Raw genomic sequence first — 22,430 nt, 5'->3', positions numbered from 1 at the left:
TCTTACTGCATTTTCTTATGGGCTTTTGTTCCCTGAAGCCTTTTTCAGCATTTGCCTATGGAGCTGTAAACTATCAGATTTATAGCCAGGTGATCCTTTTCCCCTATGAGATATTTTCCTGATTCCCTGAACTGCAATGACAGGATCAGTTCAGGGATTACAATGAATAAGCAGCTGCTGTAGGGGCTAGAAAACAAACAAAAGGGAATGGAGTTGTGGCTTCAAGGCCTGCTAGGCTGACTCCTCCCAAAGTTAAAAAAGTGCCTGGCTGTGCCCAGGAATTTCTTTTGTAAAAGCTACTGAAGAATGAGTGGTCTAACTCTATTATGCCAGGAATGTTCACAGAGCAGTAGCTTCTTTGCTACATATACAAACAGCCTCAATCCCGGTCAGGCGTATGTGGCAAGAAGTGATTGTAGACCACTGATGGAGCAGAAGTTATCAGTCAAGACTCAAATGAAGTAGCACTTCAAAAATAATGCTTATAAAGGAAAATTCCAGAGCAGGTCAACATTATCTGCTGGGTCTGAGAACCTGAGCAAATCCTGGTTTCTTAGCAAAGCACTTAGGAATATGACATTTGTTTCTGTCAGTCAGGTCCAACAGAATTAAAACCATGGAAGGGCTCATAAATCAGCAACAGGCTCCTCAAACTGTCTCCTAAATGAGCGGTAGACAACAGCCAGTCATTGGAGAGGTGTATGGGGCAGAGAGACAAAAGCTGGACAAGACAAGCCCTGAGGGACCAAGGGCAGGCAGTTCTGTAATACTCAGGTCACTGTGGTACTATCATCCTAAATATTTCTCCTTTGTTTGTTGATTATTGTAATAATTTGCAAATGACTGGTATGAAACACTGGGTCACAAACAAAGATTTTTATCATAGTTATAAAAAGAGAGAGTATTTATAAGAGCAAAGGACGGCAGTAGAACATCTAAAATTTAACATTGGCACCTGTGATTGTGTTAGAGCAGCAGCCAATCCAAAAACTGTGACAGTGATCCATAGTTAGGAAAATAAATAACTCCCTGAGTTTGCACTTGAACTGCTAAAGAACAACAATATGAAAATGTTCCTTAAGACTGCTATGCAACATACTTGTCATCTTACATGAAAGTTGGAGGAGGAGCTCCACCATCATTTACCCCTGTCACACTCACCATCACATGTGCTCCAGTTGTCTCTGGCACAGGGACTGTGCAAAAGGTGTTCAAGGGTGTGGGGTGATGCTGCTGGTGGGAAGCACAGTCACCAGGCTTTTACTTTTCTTCCCCACAGAAACTGAAAGAAACTTGATGGAGGAACAAGCTGGAGACAAGGGATAAACACTACTGTATACATACCAAAGACCTCTCCCAGCTGTACTACCCCTGTCACTTAGTGAAAACCAGAAACTGGCATCTCCTGTCTTGAAAAAGAGCATGACTGTTCCCCACCTGCCTCATTTCTTATGACTTCAGGTATGTATTGCCCTAAGTAACAGTTGAATACACAGCAGAGCACGATGCATAAGAGCTTTCTGAGAACTCGCTCTGGGAAGACGGTGGTATTGTGGTCCTAAAGAGTGGGGCTGGCAGGGGGAGCCCAGAGGACCCTGCTCTGCCTGGTTGGGGCAAGGGTGGTCAGGCCAGAGCCATCTCCTGCTGCTCTGCAGGCTGGGATGCTAGCCAATCAGTCGCAGTACATTTAGGCTTCCTTTTTGCTTTGTTACTGTGGATAAGTTTATTGGTTGAATACATGCAAGTTTAAGCAACTTTCCAGAACTCACAGCAGACAAATTTTAATCTGTAGAGCTGGCTATTTTTACTGGCAGTGCAGGCCTACATGCTATGTTCACCCCATCAGAGAAAAAAGCAATATTTTGTCACCTAGCAGTTAACAGAACCAGCCAATGAAGGAATCAATTTATAATAATGATTAATAACAAAGTACAGTGGGCAATGGAGCAACAGACCAAAACTAATTTGTGGAAATTACTCAGCAAGTGATTATGACTAATGTGATTTGCCCTTGGGCAATTCATGAACCAAAAGTTAAATGTGCGGAATGAAACATTCATTACCCATTATTCACTCATTTTAAGCAATGGCATTTGTACTGTAGCAGAGCCCATACACTTCAGGCAGGTTTCAGGGTTTTATTACACTAAGCAGTATATATGGACTTTTTTTTTTTTCTTAAAAAAAGGGGGAGCAAATATCCCTCCTAAGGAGCTCCACATGCTAAGTTTAAAAAGTCTGAAGGGACTATACCTTCTGTAAAAGTGTATGAGTTAATCTTACAGTTCAAGTATTGGTAAAAGAGCAGTCCTGTTTGAGATCAAAAGATTTCCATGTGGATTAAAGCCCCTGAGTAGTCATCCTACTTCTGCGAGTTTTGTTTCTTATGCTGTGGCTAGGCTGCCACTGCTGCCTAAGTTAATTACTGGGGGCATATTCTAAAATACTTCAAATACATCAAAACATATAGCCAATCCCAAGATGATCCTTCCAAGATGTTTCAGTGTAGGTTTCTGTAAATGCGCATTCAAGAAAGGACTCCTTTTGCCTCTGATCCTCTTCCCAAAATGGATGGACCTTGAAGTCAGCTGAATTCTATGGCATTGGCTTCAGCGTGGCAGAAGGCAAAGCTCTCCCCACTTCTTTCTGCACTACCCTGGCGTTTCTGAAAGAAAGCAGCTAGAGCAGAGTGCAAATGACAGAATCTACTCAGCAAAAATCCGTGGTAAGGATAATTAGGAAACAGGCAGATAAAATGAGTGAAAAGATACATTGCCACTCTTTCCAGTGCCTGTTTATTTTCTTCCTGATCGTCTTCCCTTTGTACAAATCAGTGGGTGACAAGAAGGTTGTACCTTTGCATTTGCTTTTCTCTCTGCCTGACACTGAAATACACTGCTTTGTAACAGGACCATCAAGATACTTTTCTCAAACTTCTTTGTGATATGGCCCTTCAGAAGGATACACCCATTTTAACTGGACAGAAATGAGTTTTCCTTTTAATTCTTTGGATTATCAAAGATAGGCTTAAGGCAAAGGCTAAGTGACTCTGCCTTACAAGTATAGATTCTAAAGGCAGACGGAAATGGCTGGAATAAACACAGAACGCCACGCATCTATAGTAAAACTCCCTCCACCAGACACAGTGAGGAAGAAGCCAGGGACAGGAGGGACTGTCTGCTCTTTCCCTTACCAACATAGATGGCCTGCTGTATGCAAGGAAACCCTGCAACAAGAATATGATCCATTCGTGCAGAACCTACTCATGTGTTTGCACTGTTGTGGGAATTTATTCAAAACATTTAAGTTGTGCATGGATCACCCTGGGGGAAAAGTGCACTCCCCAAACTTGACTTTTGCACTGTAATTTCTTTGGATTGACTAATGGGGACTACTGACAGAGAGAGCATAACTTTTGGCACCTTTGAAATATACCTCATCTCTAATAGACCAACTTGCCAGGTCAGAGAAACATATATCTGAATTTAAACCCAAGTGCAGATATCCTTCTCACTTCAAGAGTGAAAGTAATGCAACTGTTATTTTCAATGGCTTTTCTTGTTCTAATACTGACAATTGTGGAGAATACTATCGGGCCATATCATAACTCAGGCTGAAGTTTTCAAACGGCTTTAAATAAAACATTAATGTTCTTCAATAGACCAACTACTTGCAGTTAATCCCAAAATAGTTTCTCTGGAAAAAAAAAAGTGAAATTATTGCTATTTGATGGCTATTTAGGTACAAAACTGTTGTGTCTTGAAAGGATCCTGGTTCCAGTTTTATTTTTCCCTTGAGGAACAGAACATGTGAGTAATATGACAGGTTGGTATTAATTTACTGCTCAAACCAAAATGGATTCAAAGATGGGTCTTAAACCAGTTCTGGTTTTCTGACTATAAAACATAAAAATCCAAAGTGCAGTACTTGTTATTATAGCAATTTGTGTATCTCTGTTGACCTCCCTGTTCATACTTCTATTGTTTGTCAGGCATACTGTGTTAAGACAGCAACAGAACTGTATCTGGGCTTTGTTTGTAGCTTATTTTGCACTTTGGTGGTTTGGTTCTTTTTTGTTGCAGTCTTCTATTTTCTGCTGAGCACATTATCATCATTGTGCTTAAAGCTCATGCTTAGAAAATTGAACATAAGTCCATTGCTGGCTGAGTTTCCAACTCTGGAAGCCTGAGGGGCAGGGGAAGGACAGGGGAGACTAACAAGGACACTTAAAACATGGCACAATTCTAAATACATAGTTCTTCAGAGGGGCCGATGACTTGCAGCCACTACTGACTTTTACTGGTATTGTAAGTACTTGGCAATTCTAAGAAGTGTCACTGTCAATTTGCTCCTTCATGAGTGAATAACTTGAGATATTTTTTGGGGGGGTGGGGGGAGATAATGATAAGTTAATGTTAAACATATCCATTACTTGTTAGCCCCCCAGGTGTCTCTTTCTGTCTGACCCCATGTAGATGGGTGGTGAAGCAGCTGCAGATGGAAGAGCCCCAGACCTGAAATGCAGGCAAACCCAGCCTGTTTTCATGAAACTGTGTCAATACTCTCTCTTATTTGAATCTTCCCTTCAACCTCCTCAGCATACTACTTCATCAGAATCAATCACTTTCTAATTAACTAGTCAGATTTTGATGCAGTTTGCCAAAATTTCATTATGCTGCTCTCAGAGTTATAGCATGCAATTATTTATTCAAGTTTCTACTGTTCTTACTTTGATGGAACTGGGTGAAGGAATCTCTTTCTGGGAGCCTAAGGGAGCTCTGTAATGAGAAACAGTTGCAGGAAGGTGAGTAACCCTTTTGCGTTGCAGGGTCTGCAATATGAGGAGAAAGGAAAAAACGCAATGTGCTCCCTCTTTACGTTCCAGCATCCAGGGGGAAGAAATTAATGCAAAAACCAGCTTCCATATGCATTTCTTGGGTTCATGCTTAGATTTTTTTTTCGTAATTGGGAGTAAAACAATTATCCCTTTTTGGGGTATTACAGTAACATTCACAGCTGAGGGTCAGGCCCTTAGCAAGCACTGCAGAAACAAATAAAAGACAATATTCTTTAGGAGAGTTGGACATTACCAGTACAAAATGCTATAACACATAGCATTGCGACACTGCCTCTGTTGAACACTGAAATTCCTTATGCAGCATGTGCACTGGTTGGGTGTCTTAAGAATAGAACTTACAAAAGATAGCATCTTGAGTGGGGAACTAACTGAACATATTGTTAAGAAATGCAGAAGTGATGAAGAGAGCCTCAGCCTTCCTACTCAAAGCTAGTAAGGCAGCTGTCTTGACTGCTGGAGTACTCGCAGCAATAAGCCTTCTCCTGGGCTGAGGTACCTAAGGTAGCTCTGTCCATTTTCTCAAGAAACAGTAGCAAGAAAGCTTCGTCATAACTGAAAGATGGAATGCTTTTCAGGAGGGTGTAAGAGCTCTTCTAAGATCTTTTTGGTATGCAGAGTGATATTTGATGTACTTCTATTCTAGATGTTAACTACTGGACTAGAAAATTATATGTATCTTCATTCTTTGCCTCAGTGAGAACACAATCATTTACATGAGGTTTCAACAGCGGAGACACAGATACATCAGAGACTGCCTCACAGTTTGCTGGAGTTGAAGGCAGTGAGCAGCCTAGAGGTTTTGCACACACTCCCAACACTTTGATACCACTGCTCTTCTGCTGTGACCCCAAACTGTATGTCACAGACTGCCAAGGTTACCAACATGTTCTTTTGTCTAAGTCCACAGAGCTTTTTTCATCCAGACACAAACAAAGCCTTGAGTTTGCTGTGCCAAATGACTTTAGCTGGTGTCTATGGTGCCTGAAAGGCTTCCCATCAAACTCCTTTACTTTCCTAGGTACAGGCAGAAGTCAACTATTGCCTGCCGGGCTCAAGCAGGGCTCACAGGGGAAGAGACAGAGCCTGGGACTTGTGTTCAACTCCCGGAACAAACAACATAGTGATCAAGTTGCTACTTCACTGGTTCTGCTCTGTGTCTTGGAGACCATTAATGAGGCTTGTCCCTCTCCCAGTGCCTGAGGGCACTGCATGTCACAGTACAGTCCTTTCCATGCCGTTGCAGGGGCTGGAGACCTGTCTTACAGATACTCCCCATCCTCCTCTGAGATAATGGGCCACGCTGCTGTGGAAAGCCTGCCCATGCCTTTGTTAGCTGTGCCCGCAAAGCAGCATGCTGCAGTGCTCGTACTGCACTGCTACAGCAGCACCACTGCTTTTCATGTACAGCTGCAGGAAAAGGCCAAGGAAGAAAGTTTTTGGCGTGCTATTGAGTCTCACAGATACTCTTTCAACTGCGTCTTGAAAATTATTCTGCCAGAGAGATTCTCAGACTAAAGCCACTTCCTTTTTCCTATTCCTGTGTGTGTTCACATCTTGAATTAACTCAGTGTTTTAAATAAAACCATCAGCCATCTAATGAAACATGCAACTATATACACTAGGAAGAAGAGCAAAAAAAGCTAATTTGCAAATGTGGCACCTATATTATTTTAAGGCATTGTTTCTTGTTAAAATTGTCAGGCATTATGAATCTAACTCCTATGCTGTTTTATTGAGAAATTAGGAACTTAATGAACAAAGGCTACTTTCCAGAGTATAGAATAGCTTGAAGTACTAAATGAAAGCCATGTCAGTTAAGCCACTACAGTCTTCAAGAAAGATCAGAATAAGAAGATGAAAATAACCAAACTCACCTTAAGCCTGTTAAATGCAGCCCTCAGGATCTGTGTTTCCCTCTTGCTCTCAGGAACAACTCGTATGACTTTATCACTGCCAATAACAGAACATTGAATTGACATTTTATGGCTCTTTGCAGCAGCACAATGCAACAGTAAATAAGTTCATATAGCTACTGTACTTTTTTCTTTTTCAGCATCTGCAAAATGTCGGGTGAAGTGGAGCTCTGCTTCTAAACTTGCTTCCTGTATTATGTACTTCCATAGAAATGACTTGCTCTTCACAGATCAGGGTGTCAGCTTGACCCTCCATTTCTATGTAAATGCTTTTGTTCATTCCTTCTAATTTAAATCATTCAGGCTGACATCTTCCATACTGAATATCTACCTCAGATCAAAACAATTATACTTTTTCCTGAAATAAAGAATCTGTTTCTGACGACAAGATTATGTAAGATAAGATACATTGCTTTTGTATATTTAAACATTTAATTGGCTGAACAGTCCCGCATTCTCATGCACTACAGAGGGAACTTGACTTTAGAAGAGCGGTGACCTTCATTAACAGGGGCATGCCTTTTGTTTTATCCATTAAAGCTTGCACACATTTTGTGAAGTAAATAACTGTTCATAAATGCTCAGAAGGTTCTGGATAATAGCAGCTCATTTTATGCGCTCTCTTTAGTGGATCTCAATGAATATAATTTTGCAAACAGGAAACAAGAAACTGAAAAGCTGTCCATTCAATGACGACCATCCATATCATGAACTATGGGAGGCTAGAGACCATAAAAATAATCATAACTAAGACACATCATCATAATCCATACACAAGAGGGCTGAAATAAATGTGCGTGGCCAATGCCATTTTGAATTTGTACTGTTGATAACCAGTACCTCTCCCAAGAGACCCTGGAGGTCAAGCATGTCTTTATTTCTACAGTTCCATCCAGAAGCCAGAACTCCCTTTAAAAAAAAATTCTTTATCTCCAGTTTCCTTATTATCTGGGAATTCTATGCAGAAGAATTTCCCCTGACATTGAGAGAAATTTGTCCCTTAAACATATTGTGAGCTCTCCTATTTTCCTGAAGCTTCCGAGTCTGCTCAGAATACATTTGGTCAACTAGAAGCAACACTGGTAAGTGTGCATTTGCTGGCCTCACTGTTTTAGGAAGGCTCCCAGGCTGCTGTTCTTCTCAGCAAGCAGGCACCAGGTCTTGCCCTTGGTGAACTGCAGCTACAGCTCTGGTAGGACTCACCTTTGTTGCAAGACTCCTTAATACATATATAGGTAAGCGTTAAATATTGTCAGTAAGCGGTTCAGAAGAATGCACAGGTTGTTGGGTTCAGTACTACTAATAAATAAGGAATTCTGAAGTGGCTTACTCCGTCTCTTTCTGGCAGCCATTTTCCCTTCCCCTATTCTTTAGTCTCAACATCTGCTCCCCTTGGTTAGCCTCTGATCCTTCTTTCTGTCCGAGCTCTACAGTTTTGGTTCTCACCCCTGCTGACCTTTCCCTGTAGATGGGTCCTTCCTTAAAACTCCTTCCAACAGCTGCACAGCCTAAAGTTTTTGGTCCAGTTACAGTCCAGGTTATGGCTGCAATAACACTGAGGTACCCAGAGATGTGGACCTCAGTCCATTCTGCTTGGTTGCTGTTTACTTTTCTTGACAAATGGTCTATGCCTAAGAAGGAAGGTTTCTGAAAGTACTCGTAATTTAGCAGCTCTAAAATTTTAGGGAAATTACTATGTTTCCAAGCCAAGTTTATCCTCCTGCATATGAACTTACACCAAAAGGAATAAGCCTCTTAGAGTACTACAACTGCTGCAGCTTTTCAAGGAAAATAGATGATTTTAATCTATCGTACATAAACCAGTAATATTCTTTCCCATTACTCATTTATTTCAGAGTATTAAATTGCTGTTAAGAAGGAAATGGGTAAAAAAAGTAACGGTTGCCTAGGACATGTGAAGGTGAAGTAACTAAAGAAGATTCATTGGACATTTCTGGAAGGATTAGGACAATCAAAATATAAAACCCAGATTTTAATGAAATAAGTAGCTAGGCATGTGTTACGCAGCTGTAACGGAATTTTGAAAGAATGGATATCACTTAGGTATGGTCTTGAATTAATACACATCACTCTAAACTGTCTTGGATTAGCTCAGCAACTCTGTCATTTCCAATGTGATGAAAGACCTGCCTTAAAGAGGAAAATATTGGTGCTGTGACAGATTGATCACTTGACACATTGCTGGGAAATGCCTCAAGCTGTGCCTGGGTCTGCTTCTAGAGAGTTCATAGCAAGCAGTTTAGCATACCTGGTACTGTTAATATTTTATGAAAAGACAGTTAAGCCATTATGACAAGGCAGTTTCATTTTTTGTGTGTGCAAGATACAGGAATACACTGAATTCCTAAGAAGTGCCTGCTAACACTCACTTCTGTAGGCTAGCCAGTCAGTGGATAATCACTATACGTTCTTCAAAAAAGAAAAGACACCAAATCCAGCTTTACTCCTAGTACCTACCAGTCAAAGAACATAATCCTGAGGTCACTTTTTTGCTCTACAGCTTTCCTAGTTACATTTCACACTAAAGAAATTAAACATTTAGGGTAGAAAGCCAACAGCCAACCCAGTATTTAAGACCCAACACCAAAATCTACCAGATTACAGACTAATGTGGTTGGGTAAGTGGCAGCTGTACCCTAAACAGAACCAGCTGGTGAGGTCCCCTGCCATCCCTCACGTCTAGCCGTTGAGGAGAAAGAAGCAAGTGATCATGTATACATCTAGGGAAAGTTGTGTTGCCTGCAGACGTATGTCAGCACTCTGCTGATTTATGCAGGCAAGGTTATTTTTCTAACCACGATATCTCTGAACTTTTTTTTTTAAGTTATTTTTTTTAAATTTCTAAACAAACAGCAAGATGGGATGTATTTTGTAAAAATAATATAGAATTTTGCATGCATCAGGACAAACTTTCCAGTTACCCCTAGCAACTAGTCTAATGGAATTTAAAGCTAGGATGTAGTGAGATCATTTGAATTATGTGTAAACACAGTTGAAAGCTTTTGCAAAGAGCAATCAACAAGCTTTATTAAATGAACTGACCAGATGAGAGTGGTGTACAAAGAGTAGAACCCAGACCACTGGTGTCCCCAGGGACAGCCCTGTGTCTGAGCAAAATGGGTGACCAGCTGTTGGCTAGCATTGACATGCAATGTCTTTTTTTTTCTTTTATTACACCCTTCTACTTTAAAGAACAGCATGAAAAATGACACAGCCGTTTCTGAAACACAGACTATGCTACATGGGCCTGGGAAGGGTGATATTCCCTGCTGCCACTGGGGACCAAAACCTATTAGTTTATTTCTTTGGCTCTTTTAATTTACTTTTTTCCATTTACTTCATAGTTTTACTCGTCTATGAACAGACCAGATGGATTCAATGAAACCATCCTGCAGCACATATACAACTTCTTTATTGATGGAATTAGTAGTTCTCTCTCATGAAACTTTCATGCTGAAGTTACATGGCATGAATTGTATTTATGTAAATTCCTCATTTCCTTCAGGAAAATCCTTCTTATTGTTTTATTTTCGTGACTAATGTGAACCTTAATCAGCCCTCTCCTCTCCCATGGATTCAATAAAAGTATGTTTACAAAGGCTTTACAAGTATTTTAAACACAGTTTGAGGAATGGTATGTTATAAATAAAATACCTATAGAAAAAGTCAGAAAATAAATCCCCACTTTAAAGCATCCATTCCTAATGGTAGAGGAGGGATTATAGTTCGTGGGAACAAGCTGCCATAGCTTCTGCACTTAAGTGGTTCATTAAGGCTAGGGAACCAGTTACACACTGAAAGACACATCTGAAAAAAGCTACAGCACGAAAGCCTCTCATCAACTCCCAGTATGCCATCAGATATCATTTGTGATGATAGAACAGTTGCTTCATTCCCTTTTCATTGCTAAACTCTTCTGCTAGTCAAAATGTTAAGCAATATTCAAACGTTAATTTTTAAATCTCTCTTCGTTACTGGGATGAAGAGTTTCAACCAGGAACTCAATACTGTTACAAAAACTACTTAAATAAGGTTGGGCTCCTTCCTGAGACCTGACAGGGACATCTGGAAAGGGAACTTTACAAAACTTCCTGAGCCCTGTATGGTTTTCTGTATTAAAGCAGATGCTGATCAGAAGAGAGCACCATTTGTATTTTCTACATAGCGTTATGTATATTCTCTGCCTTTTAGTTATTAAGGCAGGAAAACTGATGTTATTCCTGGTTTAAGGAAGAGCTAGCTAATCTATAATTTTGAATGAAAAAGATTTGCTTGGGTAATGTAGGCGGAAGTGCTGAGGAGACAAAATATGTTATTACATGATACTTACCAGTGTAGCACAGATGACTTCTCTGAAAACTGAATTTATATGCAAGTTGCCTGCTAATTCCAAGGCAGGAAATTTTAAGGACTAAACCAGTGCTATATTACCAGCACTCCTCCTTTAAACAGCTTTGTTCCAGAGACAGATGGTCTGGAAAGGTGAATGTCTGCAGAAATTCTAGTTTTCGTTCCAACTAGGAAACAATGCTTTTCCAAGCAAAGTTGGCCTCCAATGCCTCATGAATGTTGCATATACGCCCATCTAGCTCAAACACAGAAAGTGGGAACCAGTTGCTTCAGTGTGTGTCTCTGTCTCAGACCAAAAACAAGTGTGTGTATTATAATGAAAACCATCTTTTTTCACCAAGTGTCAATCAGTCGTATGCAAATAGAAGAGAGAAAGAAGGCTGTTACTCAGGGCAGAAAATAAAATTAAGAAGTAACAAGAAAAATACACACTTAAGAGAAACAAACAGGCCAGCGTAAGAAAGTGGTCAACAAGGAGTTAGGGTGCTAACTGCAGGATTAAGGTATGCAAAAACTTGGGAGATGCCCATTTGAGCCAAGGGGGAGACTGCAGTAGTCTGCTTCAATGAAACACCATGTATACCCATTTGAATTCACTTCCTAAGAAACATTATAATAACGTTTGCATGAAACAACCAATGATTGTTTAGCTTGGATGTAATCCTTCCAATGATGTATTATATCAAGCACAGCTACTTTTAAAGAAAGGACCATCATCATGCCAGTAACAGATTATTGAAAGGAGCTTCTGCTATAACCCCATCTGCTTCTTTGTTGCCATGGCTCATGTATTTCTCCAGTGAGTTGCTCTGTGCTTTGTAAGAAGTGACGAGTATGTGGTGATGCTGTCAGGCCTGGCATGGGCCCCGACAGTACCAGAATGCTTATGTCTGGTACTCCCCTGCCCAAACCAGGAAAGCTTCACCCCATCCTCCCTCTTCATCCTGACTGCAGAGGTATGTTGGGCTTGTGAGTGTGGCCAGACAAGCTTGATTTACTGTCCTGATCAGGTTGTGGCAATCAAGCACAGCCCTGCCCAGCCAGTGACCCTGGACAGACCTGATCATATCAGTTGCACATATTTTTATCCCTCTTCCTGTTCTTGACCCTCCCTTTCACCATGCCTGCACCTTGCTTTTTCTGTCCGTCTCCTCTCAAATAAACAACTCTGCCCTAATTACTTTTTCCCCAAGGTTCCCAGTTTTGCTACATCTGTATCCAAATTTGGTATGTCTAGGTAATTGCAGCCTCATACGGTATTACTGACCCGGGTTACCTAGGTATTGTTGCACACAAAATGCCTCCAGTACTCCAATTACCTGTGAAATTCAACCATTTCTCACAAAAATCCTCCTTTACCTCCTGCAAGATCCAGCTGACCTTCACAGTGCTATCTGAAATTTTTGTCAGCTTCTCACATTGTCATATCCAGCAATTTCTCATGTTACATCCCATAGTTTATCCATGTCCAGATCAGTTAGCTTAACCTCAGGCCAGGGTCTGGTCCACACTCTGCATGTGCCTGCAGCCCCAGCCCTCCTCCATGCTGAAAGTCCACACCGAAGCTCATATGCTTTTCTGAACTTCAGAATTGCTTCAGTTCATTCTAAGCCCCACACACGTTTTCAAACAACTGCAGCAACTATTTCCAAATTAAGTATATCGGGACTCTGCACGGCAGATTTGCTCTTGACCTCAGTGAAATCAAAGAAAGAATACCAAGTCTCAAAAGAGGGTTGTTAAAGATTTAGGTATCAAGAGCAGAAGGCTGAAGGGGCGAATGATTCTGTGTTAGAGGTCTACATTAGACTCCTTGTGCACTAACTTCCTTTAAGACCTTGAGAAAAACCATCACAGGTCATCTGCAGGCTTCACAGAAGATTTCTTACACTAAGCTTCATATGCTATATATCCACATTGTTGGCTGTCATTCACTTGTAAAAACCACACACTGCATTTGGTTGAAGATATTTGCTGGTGGACCACTTAGTTTGGCCCCTCTCTGCCTCATTTGTTCCAATGGCCTGAGCAAGAGTCTGGGCTCTGTCCTGGTGGGTGTGCTTGAAGCACGGGGACTTGCAAAAAGCATGGCATTCAGCCTGACCGTAGCTGAGTGCGCACTTGCCTGTAAACCATGACGGACAAGCTTAGGCTTAGAGCTATGCTTAGCTGACAGTGTAAACATAGCTTAGCTGCCCACCCCTATAAATGGGGATGATAGCATCTTTAAAACTTGTGAGGGTATTGAGACAATAAATAAATTCATGACTTTTAAGCTTCCAGATGGCTACAGTAATGGAAGGAATGCAGGGATCACAGATGTAAAGCAGTAAATACACATTTTACAGAAGCTAAAGAATGAAACTCTGGAACATTTTTTAAGTCCTGAAGCATTGTGCATTTACCCCATAGACTTCAATGGTGTCACCCCATAGACTTCAATGGTGTCACAAGCACTGTAAGAGATCATCTCTAAGCCTAGAAAGATACCTTCAACAGTCCACAGGTCTGACTTGCCACGCAGCTCAGTTTCCTCTCCTTGCCTTTGATCTTAATAGAGACAATCAGATACTTACACAATACAGAACATATACAATGCTAAACAACGGACCAGGCTTCCTCAAGCCCTGTTTTCTATTACAGGGGGCACGCACACATGTATGCACACACACACGTAGAGTTATCAAAGACTGTACTTCATGAAACTGGACAAAGGCATCTGTTGCCCAGCACGTCTTATAATGCCTCAGCAAGACAGTAAATGCCACTGCTCATGGTTCACTCATGATGGGGAAATAAAAATCAGCATTTCTGCTTCGTCACCTGAAAACTACATCCTTTCTCAGAAGTTTAAACCTCACTATTCCTTGACAACTTTGCTTTTATTAAAGTCAAAGTACCATTACACCACTTGGACATGGCTTTGGCTTTTCTAGTAAATCTGTTTGAGACTGAAAAAATCAAGGCTTATCTGCACAAAGGTAAGCAATGTTAAGCCACAATTTCTGTCCTCCAAAAAATTCTGTAGTGATGCTTTATTATTTGATGCTATTCCTTTGCATCCTTTTTTTAACATCCTATAAAAGCTTTCTTCCAAGTAATCTAAAATTTTCCATATCTTGAGTTTTTTCCATATACAGGTCTCCTGATAACATAAATAATTTGCCAGAGTCTTATCTGTATGCAAAGAGGGTGTGCAGAGGATCCTTACTTGTCAAGGGTCAGTGAAAAATTACTAGGTGCTGTACTTCTTCCCTTTTATGCTTTTCTGCAGACAATTAATTTATATTTCGAAACTAAAAAACAGCGAAGAGTCCAAACAAGCGATGTCCATGCCTTCTTGTTTTGGAGACAGCTATGAAGCTGTGAAATGTGTTGAAAGATTGGAAATAACCAGCCTTTTCGGTTGTTCAAGCAGGCCAAACCTGGAAAAGTACTACATTTTCAATGGAGGAGTCTTCTACAGTCTTTAAAGAAAATTTTAAAGACTGGCAATTTTCTGATAGAATTGCATAAGTTGTCATTGCATACTAAATCCTAGTATTTTACCATTTAAAAAATCATGGTAAAATTGATTTACCATATACTATTTTAAAAAGTGTTTATATTAAAATTCTCATACACCCAGAAGTAAAATAACTGGTTTTTTATATTAATAAATAGCTTATCACACACAAATCTAAGGTCTAAAACCTTCCTTTAGAATGCTTGAAGTTCATAGAAAATCCTCAACTTACAGAACACAAACTATGTGGATTTCCCTTCTTATGAACTATGGTTTTACTCGACCTGCCACAGCTGAAGAAGGGAACCTTTCAATCAAATACCTGCACATTTCCAACTGTGTGACAACCACTGAATGGGGTATGTTAATTTCTCAGCCTTGATGACTTTTTCTGAAGGATCAGACAATACTTCAATCTTTGTAAAACAGAAAGGAAGAAAATATTACTTTTACTTTTGAGTCATGCTCTTCACTTACATCAGTACTTATTTTTCTTTTTTTTAAATATAATTTAAACAATTTCTATAGGAGGTCCATAAAAAACTTGCCAAATTTATTACGTACTCTCCTTTAACATTAAAGAGGAAGATCTTATGACCAGCAGGTCTTTCCTAGTACCCTGTTCCTCTCACTGTTTGCCATGAATTCATCCCAAAATTTTTCCCATCTCTGGAGAAGTAATTTCATAGAGTAACAGAATAATTTTGGTTGATGGGGCATCTGGAGATCATGTCATCACATGGCCTTGTGGCACTTTTCTGTACCTGTTCCCAGTTTTCTGCTTTTGAAAATAGACGGAAAGTGCTGTGTAAACTTTGTAACTCCTTTGAAAAGCCTCCACTCCCACAAACTCAATTTTATGGTCCTAACACAGTGAAGCTCACAGTCATTCTATGGCTTTTTTTACACTGGTTTTTTTTTTTTTTTCTCTTTGCCAATCCAAGGAATTGCAGTTATAGGAGAAATTCCTGTATGTATGATCTTTAAATCTGACCTACTGAATTTCATCCTAGTTCTTTCAAGTTATTAAGTCCATCAAGTTTTTCTAATACATGTTTAGAACCTTCCTTGAATAAATAACTTGAGAAAATAAACTGGAGATAAAGTAGTTTTATTTTTGTGGATAATGATAACTCAAGGCATAGAGAATGAGAGAGAAAAGCATGAAGCAATTCCTGTTGCTGAATGGGACAGTCTGGAAGTATTTGTTTATTCCTGATGGGCAATCTCTTGAGCTCAGTCTGAGACCTTGATCCTCAAGCTCTCATGAATGTATAAAGGCTTTCAACGTTAGCAGGAGGAAGTCTGTACTCATTACTGAACTTGGCACAGAAACACAAATAACTGGTAAGTATGCGAGTTTGTAAGTGTATAAAAAAAGAGATCAGAGGAATTGTCTCATACATATTTTAAAAAGTAAATGTCAAGATGGTGAGCTTAGTTTTAATTTAGGACTTATCATTAGTGTTTTCTATGTATTTATTCATTTATGCAAGTTACAGCAAGAAAGATGAAAATATTTATGGACTAAAAAAAATGTTTTGGCATGAAATACTGTTACATCAAGATGTCTGTAGCATGCTAAGTTTCTCCACACTATTCCATCATGACTCATTACCTAGTTTGCTTCCACAGTGTGATTTTGTATTTCAATTCATGGAAAGGACACCTTTAATGTCACTGTACAAATAATGGACAAACAGGACATGCCTCTCCCCAGTTTTGCAGGAGAACTGGATTCACAGATTTCAAAGCTGGAGAATACACCAAATTTACTGAGTGTAGTAAGGAAAATCCTGGGTGTACTTCTCTTTTTGCTGGTGTTACTGCAGCAGGCTGGTGTAATGTCATTGATTTCAAAGGAGTTACCTCTTCTTGCTAGGTTAAGCAAGAAAAAAGCAGCAGGCTTTTTTTCATGACAGGACAATCAGATTTCAGATAAGGGTAATAGAGATGTGGGCACTGAACTGTTCATTAACTTAGTAAGCTGTTTTGAAGAAGAAATTGAAAATCTGCAAGCACTAAGTCCAGGAAAAATTATACATTATGTCAACTGCTAAATCATACAACAGCAGTTGACGGAGAGTCCACAGGGAGCCCTCTTATTTTCCCCACAGGGACATGATCAAGGTGACAATGTTGACCTGAGATGGCAATACTTTGTGCTGAGGTGAAGTGACTCTGGCAATGGGGACAAGGAGAGTCCTTCAGCAAGGGGACAGCTTGCACACCTAGACTGAAGTGAAATGGTAACTGCAAATTTGTCTTTGAACAGTCTGTACAGCAGAGTAACTTCCCATCAGCTGAAAATGATACTGCAGGAAAGGAGCAGATTAAATATATATAAGGTAGAGATGTAAGATAGAGCCTTTAAATTAAAAATGCTGGACAGGTGGTCTCTGTGATCCCTGGTACATAGTGTCATTTTTTTCCCTATACCAACTGCTTTGAATAAAGAGGCCAATGATACAAACCTAGAAGTAAGTCCAGCGGCCTGCAAAAGCTACAGCTGTATCTGGGAGCATTTCCCAGATTAATGCACAACCTGGACATACCTCAGCTTCAAGTTGAACCCTGAATGACCACACTGCATTGCGTTCAACCATCGTATCCCTGCAAAAGGATGCAAGATGCACGTTGCCAATGGGAGTATGTGTATATGCTGGAAGCAACTTACATCACTGGGGAACCAATACACATACATCCCACCAAATGCGCTTTTCACTTAGCATTGTCAGCCTTTGTGCAATAAAATGTTTTGAAAAATGTGAAACTGGTTTTGGATGTTTAATGGGGTTTTGGATGTGTAATGGGTTTTCTTTAAATCAACTTTCAAAAATATTTTTTGAAATAAATATAAAAATAAAAATGTTTAATTACATTTTCAGTGAACATGGAAACCAAACGTGTGAGGCAGGAGGACACAAAAATAATGAAAAAAATTTTCGTTTCTAATCAGTCGTGTCACAGAAATCTAAAGCTTGTAAGAATTATACACAGAACAATGCAGCTCCAATTCTGTACCAGTATACTTCAAATTGCAGTGTATTTACTGAACCATGCATGTGCCTGCAGTATGAAGTGTTATTTTCCTAACCGTAATATTCTTAATGTTCACACTTTTGTAATTCTCAGACAAAGGTCAGATTTTTTTTTTTTTAATGTGAGGGTTCAAAACAACATTTTGGAACTAGAGGTAGTACTACGAAGAGAAACCTCATGACTCACAGCGTGTACTCTCTTGAGAACCACTTTTCCATGGTGGTGAATTTATAACAAGGTTTAGAAATCTTCCATGGTGGGAAATTTTTAGCACACAAACAAGAACACACTTACTCAGCTGTTCCACACAGCTTTATGGATGCATACAGTCTTTTCGCTTATACATATATTTAAGCTAGTGTCAGGCTCCTTAACTTACTGCCTGAGTCTTTTTGTTTGGAAATATGGGGTTTACACCCTTTTACACCCTATCTCATTTGTTTCACATACCAGAGGAGTTACATGGTAATCTGCCCAAAGGAAAGAACCAGCCACTCTGGAAAGCTGGTGCTGCCAGCCCAAGTATGTGCAGGCAGTTCTCCCTGACACAGTCACTGCTCACAGGCCAGCAGCTATTAAGATCATTCCTTGAAGTACTTCTATCTATATTTTGTCAAAGCATAAATAAGATAGATAAGAATAAAAACCGAAAATATATGTTGATATTTCAGTGGAACCAATCTAGGACCTGTGTGTAAATGTACGTCACCTTACACATCAGCAAAAACATTAGTACACCAAATTGTTTGCAGTATCTGAACATTAGGAGGTATTAAAAAAACAACTACCAAAAAGTGTGTTTAATGTGATCATCATAAATATATTCATTACTTATTTTACAGGTTGTGAAAATTAGCACAACAGCCATGTAGACTTGCCTTTGCTTTGATAACCTCCATTTTGAACACACTGGCTTTTGTTTGGTTATTTTTTAGGGGAAGTGGGGGGTTTGTTTTTCTTTGTTTTGTTTTAAAAGTAAAGTGGTTTTAACTATTAGTAAGGGCCATTCAGATGCATCCATGGAAAGCCTGAGGTCAGCTTTTTTTTTTTTTTTTTTTTTAAAGGATCTGGGGTGTGGAAGCCAACCAGGCTCACTTAAGGGGACATGGGGTTCCCTTCATGAGGGCTGTGTGAGGCTCCCAATGGTTTTGCATTCATCTAGCCCATCAGTATACTACATTTTATTCTTCTCACGCATTTTAATAGCCATGAATTTAGTTCCAATCTGGCACAAGGTTTCTCAGGGGCACACTACACATGCAACAATGTGGTGAGTAGGACTGACGTTTGTGCCGGTTAATTACTTGCCAAGATGGGTTGCCATACATTTCATTATTCATTCAGCTGGATCCAGCCTGTTTTGGTTTTCTGTGTCAAAAGTGAAGGCTTCAAAAGAAAACCCAAACAAAACTGATAAGTAATGTAACATAAGTGGTGGGGAAAAACTAGAGTGGACAGGCTTCCTGGCCAGGCTCCCCGGAAAATGAAAGGTGACTAAGAGAGCTCTGATGATGATGTGACTGCAGCTGCTTCTCAAGGCAGTGCATTTCTTCAAGTGGTATTTAGTGGTATTTTCCTGTGAGAGGCCCTGTGTAGGCATGTAAGATGGTCTTAAGCCCTAATGACACTGTAATACATACATCACAGTTCTTGCACATATTTAACTACATGTCTTGATAAAAAAGACTTCAGGATACTAAATTTAAGCATGTTTATAGTAGTTCACAAGTTTGCAGTCTCACTTAACAGCAGGCAAAGAATGGGAAGGAAGCGTGTAACACAGTTGCACATATAAACATGATAGCTATGCATAATTTGATGGGTCTGAATCTTTGAACTTAGTCTTGATATGCATATATGCAACCTGACTCTCCTTTGATCTGTATTTCCTATAACTAATTCTTTCTTATTTTTCCTCATGGCACAAACCACTCCTGAATACCTGCTATCTTATAGTTGACAAATGGAACCATGGAACCTCTAGTGCTGAAGAAAACCAAAGCGCACCAAATGCAGAATACTGTTTAAAAAACAAAAAAAAAAAACCTGAAGGCTTGGGGAGGGAAATAAATATTTTAGTGGCAATGAAATTATTTATTTTCTGAAGACAGTTCCTGCAAGGCAGCTGTACCAGCCATTAAAGCAATTATACTTTTCCGTTTTTGTAAGCTGCTTGAGAAACAATTTTTCTCCACTAGATGAACACTGTGTCAGTTCTCTACAAAATCACTTCTGACTTGAGGGAATACTGGAGATACACGCATAATTATGGAAGCAAGATCTTGGGATTTACTTCTTTATTTTATTAATAGTTGTTTAGGTGGGACAACCTGAAATCCTACAGAAGGTTCTGTGCCTCTTAGTTTGCTCATATCCTGACCTTAGCGGATGCCATAGTGAGATTTCCCTAAGCAAAAAAGTGATAAATCTGCTTGTGTTTAAGATGGTAATGTTTAGCTTGACTGCACCTATCTAGCTTGTAATTTCAATACAACTGAAAATGAGGCCAACTCCACACATCTTCCCTGAGCAGCGCTGTTAACACTCCACAACTTCCAGCAGAGTGCTGTGAATAGAAAGAATAATTTTGTTATATTGTGAGAGTCTGAAGATGCATGGGAGATGATATTTGTAGGTATCTAAGAAAATGCTGCTCCTTTCTACCAACATAAGTTTGTGAATAGACCAGCCACAAAACTGAATTCTGAATTGCTAAGAGGAAGTACTTTGTAAAAAGTATGACCTTAGGCAGGTATCTTGGCAAAGCACCTCTTGAATAACTGTCTTCTAGCATGTGCCCACAGCACCTGTGTTACAGGCCTAGGTCCATGCTAGTATCAAATGATTAATAAAATTGAATATATTGTTGGTAGTTTAACTTTAAAATAATTAGAACAAATGAGTTGTTAATGGTTAATTCAAGTTACAAGCATTTTTAAATGTCCTGCTAAGTACTTCATTAAGCACTGGCAAATCCTTTTGTTTAAAAGAAGAACTTCAAGGTTATAAGCAAAAAGGAGCTTCAAAAGAAAACACCCCCACAACGTCAGATGAGCTGACTGGAAGTTCACCACAAGAAATGAGCTCAGCAAAACTAGGGGAAAGATAATTCCAAACTCAGCAGAGCTAGGGGAAAGGTAATTCTAGCAGGGGAAGATCGTGACCACTGACCCATTGACCACTGACTCAAGAAACCCTCTGACTCAGAAGGAAGTAAGAACTGAGCATGTGAACTAATTAACATAAGAAGCAAGAAAATTACTTGGCAAATAGGGAACTAAGTACTAAATAATGAAAGATTGATGTTAACTTATAACCAATGAAGACTGACTTACTTGTTTGCTAAAACGTATAAATAATGCAGTTTTCTCAGCCAGAGAGCTTATTTTTGTGCATTACCACCTAGCTCTTTATTTTGCACAAACTATAATAAAAAGGTAGAAATACCTCAGCTTAGTGCGTGAACTGGCATTGTACATTGTGTAATCGTCCCACTCATGGGACAACAATTCCACATTGTGCTAGGCCACCTGACCTCATACAGCCCATAAAGACAGATGGGCAATTCAGGCTGCTGAATATACAAAATACTATCCTCTGGAAGTCCTCTCTTCATCATCTACACAGCAGAATACTTGTAGAACCAGCAATAGAGTACAAGGCACAATATATTTAAGCTATTTTCTATTCTCTTCCTCTGGCGGCTTTACCTTAGGGCTATCTGTTTTATTGCCTTTTCCCTCCCTTTGAGGAACCTGAACTGGCTGTTCTCTGATTCCAGGGATATGACTGCTTCAATCATTTTATTTTGAGCTTTGCACGCTAGCCTAACCACTCTGTACTTTCTGGCATGCTTCCTTGAATAGCTGAGAATGGCTTTTATTCCTGTTCCTCCTTAACACAAGATAATATGTATTTTTAAAATAAAGGTGACAAATAAGGATTAACAGGCAATGAATCAATTATCAGGTCTTGGTTATTTACCTAAACAAAGTGAGGTAAAATACCGCACCAAGAAAAAATGCAGTCTGTATATTATAGCTGTGTCGTGAGGCTGATACTGAACTTCTTGGTAATCTGTGTTTATGACTGTAAGGAGAAAGATTTATATTGCATATTTAAATAATAAACTGTTTCTTAAAATATCTTCCAAAAGAACTTGGTGTTCTTTTCTTTTTTGTTGGTGTTAATATACATTGTTTTATTCAAGTCAATGGAGTTACGCCTGCTTGCATAAACTGAGAATCTGGTCTTGAGTTTTTGTATCTGTTGACATCTGCGATGTGCAGATGTTAGGGCAAAATGTTTACTGCAGGGCATTTATTGCCCTGCAATTCTTAAAGTTCATTATTGGTGCTCATTTAAAAGATACCTACCATGCATGGGTAAATAAATCTTTCTGCAGTACAGCCCTCAGCAACATTTTCAATCATGATGGCTTTCCTTTTTTTTCCCCTGGTTAAAAATATCCTGATAATAGGGTGATTTAGATGTAATACCCAACAAAGCTGCTAACGCTGAGGTTCTCCCCATGAAACCAGAAGGCTTACTGAGCTGAAGCACATTGTGGTAGTAGTAGTAGTAGTAGTAGTATACACCTGTAACTCTATTTGACAATGATGAACATTTTGGGTGAGTGGGAAATGATGGGAGATTCCAGAAACTTTCCCATTCTGCATGGAGAAAAAAATTATTTTTTTCTATTTCAAATCCAACAGAAAGACTCTGTAGCCCAGAATAG

At 39.5% G+C, this 22,430-nt stretch overlaps 1 protein-coding gene across 1 annotated transcript in view; it reads right to left on the bottom strand.

Annotated features, from left to right (window-relative positions):
* The window catches only part of CPA6 (carboxypeptidase A6), an 85,440-nt gene that overhangs the window by 39,801 nt on the left and 23,209 nt on the right, over positions 1–22,430 (bottom strand). Inside the window, exon 2 of the mRNA XM_055799365.1 lies at positions 6,733–6,808. Coding sequence (XP_055655340.1) covers positions 6,733–6,808 — 76 coding nt within the window. The remainder of the gene's footprint in view (positions 1–6,732; positions 6,809–22,430) is intronic.

Source organism: Falco peregrinus, chromosome 3 (genome assembly GCF_023634155.1).
Source record: "Falco peregrinus isolate bFalPer1 chromosome 3, bFalPer1.pri, whole genome shotgun sequence".
In the NCBI taxonomy this organism is placed as follows: Eukaryota; Metazoa; Chordata; class Aves; order Falconiformes; family Falconidae; genus Falco; species Falco peregrinus.
The sequence above is the reverse complement of the archived record's forward strand: the minus strand, read 5'-3'. Positions and strand labels throughout refer to the sequence as shown.